A 6,000-nucleotide genomic window follows, 5' to 3' on the forward strand; every position below is an offset into this window, starting at 1 on the left:
CCTACAGTTCAATCAGGGTACACAGTAGCCCGTTAAGGGGGAGGCCTAACCCACTGGATGCCCGAAGCCCATCTCCCAATGCCTCATACTTGTGCCTGAGAGATGGAAGCAACTACACGACAGGGGGAGGATTATTAATACTTATGTAGATGAGCTAGGATCATCACCAAGTCGATGTGAAACAAGATTTAAGAGTTTTAACACGCCCCTTCAAGTGTGGGCCGGAATGACGCATCAGACTTTCATCACGTGGGTAGGCAAGAGAAGAGATAAAGAGATAAAATTCATCATCGACTTGGACCCGCTCTGATACCATATTAGAAATGAGTCACTCACCTCTTAAAAGACCTTATAAGGGGAATGATTATCTATATTTATATAGATGATCTAGGATTATCAACAAATCAAAGTGGGATAAAATTTAAGAGTCTTAACCTATAGTTAAATTTGAATTGAAGTAGTACAGAGAGATATAGGTCCCCCACCACGAACTATCGCAGCATTATGCCTCAAATTGGGTGAGCATATCCCTTTTTTGAGTTATAGGTCATGGGAGTGGGTGTCGATATTTATTTGAACACACACATATAATTAAATAAAATGTGAGTGTCTAAATCTTACGCACACACTCAAACAAAAGTTTAGAGATCTATACCAAATTAATTTATTAAGTCTATTTAAATGAACAAATATTGGAATTAGGTCGCATAATCATTTGGCATTATTAGTTTTGCGTTGAGATGCTCATTCATTTCTTAACGCTAATATTAATAATTAGTAGTAGTACTTCTTTTGAAAGCAGATATGTAAAGTACCGATTTCATGTACTAGACTAGTATATTCTTTACCTATCAGATGATTTATTCATAAATTTTGAACTAAATTCGAAATTCAGGTTTTGAGAGTAATTAGACAAATAAATAATTCTCTAGGTGGAGTAGTAATTATGAAAAAAAAAGAAGAAAGGATAGTGTGCAGCTTGAAAATTGAAGATGGCCAAATTAATTGTTGTATGGTATAGTGTAATGCAATTGCGCCTAAAATAGGACTAGGCGTTAAATTCCACAACTAAGGTAGTTCAATATATTTATTCCAAATGTGCTGAAATTAGTTATAATTATTGTAACACAGTATTTAATGGTTCCAGTGATCTTTTTCTAATTCTCGGACAGGTCGAGTTTGATCTTGTACTAAATTTTAGAGGGAAATTGACACACTCATCAAGCTAAAGACCACGAATTATAAAATACTTGTATAATGACGACTGATTTCCTATAATTTTGACTAATGACTGATAAAAAAAAATTCTTAAATTATACTCCCTCCGTCCCGCACTACTCGCACTTATTTCCTTTTTAGGCGTCCCAAGTTACTTGCACTCTTTCCATTTTTAGTAAAAAATTTTACCTACAGCCGTCATTTTTGACTTTTCTATACACTCATTCCTTAATCTCCGAGCCGAAAAAGAAATGAGCGAGTAGCCCGAGACGGAGGAGTAGTAGTACTAACCTTATTTAGTCAGGAACAGCTAATTTGAAAATACGAAAAAAGAGAAAAAGAGGGGGGGGGGGGGATTAATTTGGTGAGGAGAGGATGGGCCCCACCAGTGGATCTGTTAGCGAACACAGTAACATGGCAAGTGTCCAAATTTTTCCAAGACATTGAATAGTAGCCGCTGCTAGAATTTATGAATTAAAAAAAATAACAATAATTTAATGTCAAAGTGTGTGGATATTTTAAATAGATATTTTGTAGTACTAGTAATATACTCTCTCCTACTTTACATAGACGTCTCATTTTTTTTTCTGGCATAAATTTTAGAAAATGATAAAAAAAAATGGATGAAATTTTTTTTTTAGTGAAATATAACTCCTTTTTGTATATATTAATTTTAAATCAAATGTAAGCGGAATGAGTTAGTATAATGTAGGACTTTATTACCATTTATACTCTATCCGATCCCCATTAAATATCTTATATTTTCTTATTTGGATAGTCCTCAATAATTGTCTTATTTCACTTTCTTTCTATAATTGACCCTACATTCTACTCCTAATTAACTTATTCTCTATTACATTTTATTATAAAACTAATACCCCATTTGTCCCATAATAAGAGTCACGCTTTGGTGATTTTGGTCCGTCCCACAATAAGAGTTACACTTCATTGTGACCATAAATGGTTGGTAGGTCTCATATTCCACTAACTCACTTCACTCATATTTTATTATAAAATCAATATAAAAATGTAGGTCTCATATTCCATTAACTTTTCCAATCAACAATTATTTACATTTCTTAAAACTCATGCCCACAATAAGAGTGACTCCTATTGTATATAGTATAAAAGTAGGACCCACGTCCAACTAACTTTTTCTATCCACTTTTACTAATTAAGTGAAACAATATCTTAAAACTCATCCTGGTTAGATATGAGATATTTAATGGAGACCGGGAGAATAGTAAAAAATGAACTGGAATATTTATTTTTGGACAGACTAAAACGGAAAAAATGAGACTTCTATTCAAATATAAGAGCATTCGCAGCGGTGCTCGCTGGGACGGACGTCGTCTGTGCTGCTGGCACGGCACCTCCCTGCTCGCCGCTGCTCGATGCATCAAGCTCGTCCGTGGCGCTGAGCAGGCGACGTGGCGCTTTTCTATTCGCCAACGGATTTTCCGTTGGAATTATTTTTTTAAATTGAAAATAATACCGAAAATAATACCAAAAATAAAAAAAAAAATATTTTCAGATTCCCAAAAATATAGCCATTTTTTTACCATTTTTTTGGAATTTTTTTTTTTACTTTTTTTTATTTTTAAAACCCCAAAATCATCTATAAATACACACATTCATCATCCATTTTTCACATCAAATTTATCTCTCATTCATCCTTTTTCATGCAACTCATCTACATTTAATTATGTAATTTTTAATTTTTAGGATTTTAATTATATAATTTTTAATTTTTTAGTAATTTGTAATGGTATCGGATATTTTTAATGCATTTTAATATTGTGGAAATGTTTTTAGTAATTGAAGTATTTAAATTAAATAATGGAATGGTGGGACCCTTGAGCATGTTTTTACGGAAGAACATGAATGTGGGTGTTGTGCTTTTGGGGAAGAGCATGAATGTGGGTGTTGTGATCTAGAGAATAAAAAAGTAATAAAAGTGGGTCCGGGTCCACATCAAAGAGCACGGATGTGGATGCTCTAAGAAAGGAAAGTAAAGAGAGTTAGAGTTGTGGCAGAATTGGGTAAATTATGTAATAGCCGTGCAGTGCAGACCCTGATGAGACCCTATTTTCATGTTGGCTTGAAAAGTTAGACAGTAGATTGCACTGATTTTAATGATTGATATTTCAAGTCACTCACGCAACCACAACTACCTATACAATATATATACTACTCACATACGTATATGCAACTCAATCTCCTATCTGTACACATTTTGATTTCAAACCATCAAACACATTCACATTTTGAGAATCAAATTAAATTGCAAAAAAATGTCAATAAATCACTTCTCCACACAAGCCCACTGGTGGCCACACTCGCACTACACAACCACAATGGACGATTCAGTTTCAGTTTCAATGTCAACCACACACAACGACGACGAGGAGGAGCAGGAGCAGGAGCAGGAGCGGCTGTTCGAGAAGCCGCTGACGCCGAGTGACGTGGGGAAGCTGAACCGGCTGGTGATACCGAAGCAGCACGCGGAGAAGCATTTCCCCCTGGGCGACGGGGAGAGCGGGCTGCTGCTGGGGTTCGAGGACGAGTCGGGGAAACCGTGGCGCTTCCGCTACTCGTACTGGAACAGCAGCCAGAGCTACGTGCTCACCAAGGGGTGGAGCCGCTTTGTCAAGGAGAAGCGCCTCCGCGCCGGGGACGTCGTCGTCTTCGCGCGCCACTGCTTTGACTCTGGCCGCCTCTTCATCGGCACTTCTCAGCCCGCCAGGTGGAGCGGTATGGTGGCTTATCCGCCTCAAATCCAGCAACAGCCGCGCCTCCATTTCCCATCTCATGCAGGTACATTGCACAACTATCAAATTGAGGCCACGTCGGTTGTGAATGCAATTAATAAGAGATTTACAAACCAAATGACCTCTCCCTCTTACCTCACAACACAAATTTTTTAGATGAATTGTACTTTTTTATCCTTGAGTAGAAAAATGAAATAGAATGAATAGAAATAAATGAATTTATATTTTTAGCAATTGATCAATTTAAATGAGAGGAACTAAGAAGAAAAATGATTCAGAATTTTTTGGAGTGAACATGAACGCAGGGAGTGGGAATTCCAAGACGCTGAGGTTGTTTGGAGTGAACTTGGAGTGCCAAACTGACGAATCAGAGTCGCCGATGTCCACCCAACCCCACTCCTTCCATCAACAATATCACATGGTAATTAATTAACTCAATTACTACTAGTATTTTATTACTATCTCGCTTCCCATTAATTGCTTCTCTCTCTTCCTTTCATTAAAATTATCACACTTGTACCACAACACAAGATTTTAGGAGATTGTGTTTTGTATGTTAAGTAAAGAGAGGAAATATAATATTTATGTTAACGTAAGAGAGAACTTTTACTGAAAATGAAAATGTGACATCTTTAGTTTGACAAACTAAAAAGGAAAGTGAGACACCTTCTATAGTAGGGAGTAGTACTAATATTCTTTTTTGTTCGTCCTCGATTAATTGACATCTTTAATTTTTTACTACTTTTAGTAATGGACTTCACACCCCCTTAATTTATTTCATTCACATTTTATTATAAATTAATGTATGAAAATAGAACCCATGTTCCACTAACTTTTTCCATCCACGCTTCTGCTTCTCTTAAGAGCATGTCATTGGTACATTTTCCACTATGATATTGCTGCTTCCTGTATTGGAACAGATACATGAGCTACACTAATTTCCTAACATCACTATTGGGACTTTTATTAAAATATATTCCCATCTGCTAAACCTCACAGATTTACTAATTTATTTATGGAATCAATTACTTTATCAGAGTGTTACCAATTCAGATAGGCTACAGCCTCTTTTGTTAATTATCTCAACATTCAACTCGTTGATAGAATAAGCAATTATTTAATCACCCCAAGAAAAATAGAGTGGGCCAAACACATGTATAGGTGCTCTTTCTTTCCAGTTGATTATGAAGTAGTAGTTAGAAGTGTGACGCGTTTACAGATAGGATATTAATTTAGTTTAATTAAGGATTTTTATATCGTTGTCGTTTCTCAATGTGTTAATTACAGTATTATGATTATGTAATAATGATTTAAATTCAAATTTGACACACTTGTCCTGTCTATCTACACATTTAATCTATGATCCACATGATTTATGGGTTAAATAAGAGGTTTTACTTGCATGCTTATCAACAAAAGATTATCATATCTATGGCTAATAATCATACCTTTATGGATGAAACAACATCAGCAACAGGATATCAGTTTCTCAGGAGGAAATGTATATCGGCAAGGATAACATATCTCTCTATTTGATCTATTTGTATTTGGAAAAGAAAAAAAAAAGAACCAATAAGAATGAAAGAAGAAGAGAGCATCCCATATTTAAGGGGTAAGCCCAGGAGGGAAAAGCCCAAATAGAGTGAGTAGGGGGCCCCACACACAGAGAGGATTATATATTTATATGAAGGAGGAAAGAGTATTGGATGGTTGCAATCAAGATTTTACAAGATCATGTGGGAATTGGGCTACTATAGTGATGTGGGTAGTAGCAATTAACTTCAACTTCAACATGGGGACTTCTGCTTCCAGTCCCAATTAACAGAGTAATTAAACTCCACTGCCCTCTGCCATAACTTCAAACTTTTTTTTTTGGAAATTTATGTATTTTTCTCAGCATATGTATTTATGTAATTATTTACATGAAACAAAATAGAATTTGGTACAACTAGAATATCTTGCCGGGTAATATAAAACCTTTTGACTTGCTATTCAATGATTCCTCAGCTCT

The 6,000-nt window shown here is 35.7% G+C and overlaps 1 protein-coding gene across 2 annotated transcripts; it reads left to right on the forward strand.

Moving 5' to 3' along the window:
• Positions 1-3,422: 3,422 nt before the first annotated feature.
• LOC121801588 (B3 domain-containing protein At2g36080-like) lies at positions 3,423-5,980 on the forward strand. Of its 2 annotated transcripts, none has more exons than XM_042201107.1 (3): positions 3,423-4,035; positions 4,268-4,410; positions 5,461-5,980. In XM_042201107.1, exons 1-3 carry the CDS (start codon positions 3,513-3,515, stop codon positions 5,506-5,508), a joined length of 714 nt encoding a protein of 237 aa, XP_042057041.1. In that variant the 5' UTR covers positions 3,423-3,512; the 3' UTR covers positions 5,509-5,980. The 2 variants fall into 2 exon arrangements, with proteins under 2 accessions (XP_042057041.1, XP_042057042.1); XM_042201108.1 differs by having other exon boundaries at positions 4,295-4,410.
• The last annotated feature ends 20 nt before the right edge of the window (positions 5,981-6,000 follow it).

The sequence above is a fragment of the Salvia splendens genome, chromosome 4 (genome assembly GCF_004379255.2).
Source record: "Salvia splendens isolate huo1 chromosome 4, SspV2, whole genome shotgun sequence".
NCBI lineage: Eukaryota > Viridiplantae > Streptophyta > Magnoliopsida > Lamiales > Lamiaceae > Salvia > Salvia splendens.

Coding starts and splice junctions, on each gene's coding strand:
- LOC121801588 (XM_042201107.1), top strand. CDS start 3,513: ATGTCAATAAATCACTTCTCCACACAAGCCCACTGGTGGCCACACTCG. Junction 4,036..4,267: donor CCATTTCCCATCTCATGCAG/GTACATTGCACA, acceptor AAAATGATTCAG/AATTTTTTGGAGTGAACATG. Junction 4,411..5,460: donor TCCATCAACAATATCACATG/GTAATTAATTAA, acceptor AAACAACATCAG/CAACAGGATATCAGTTTCTC.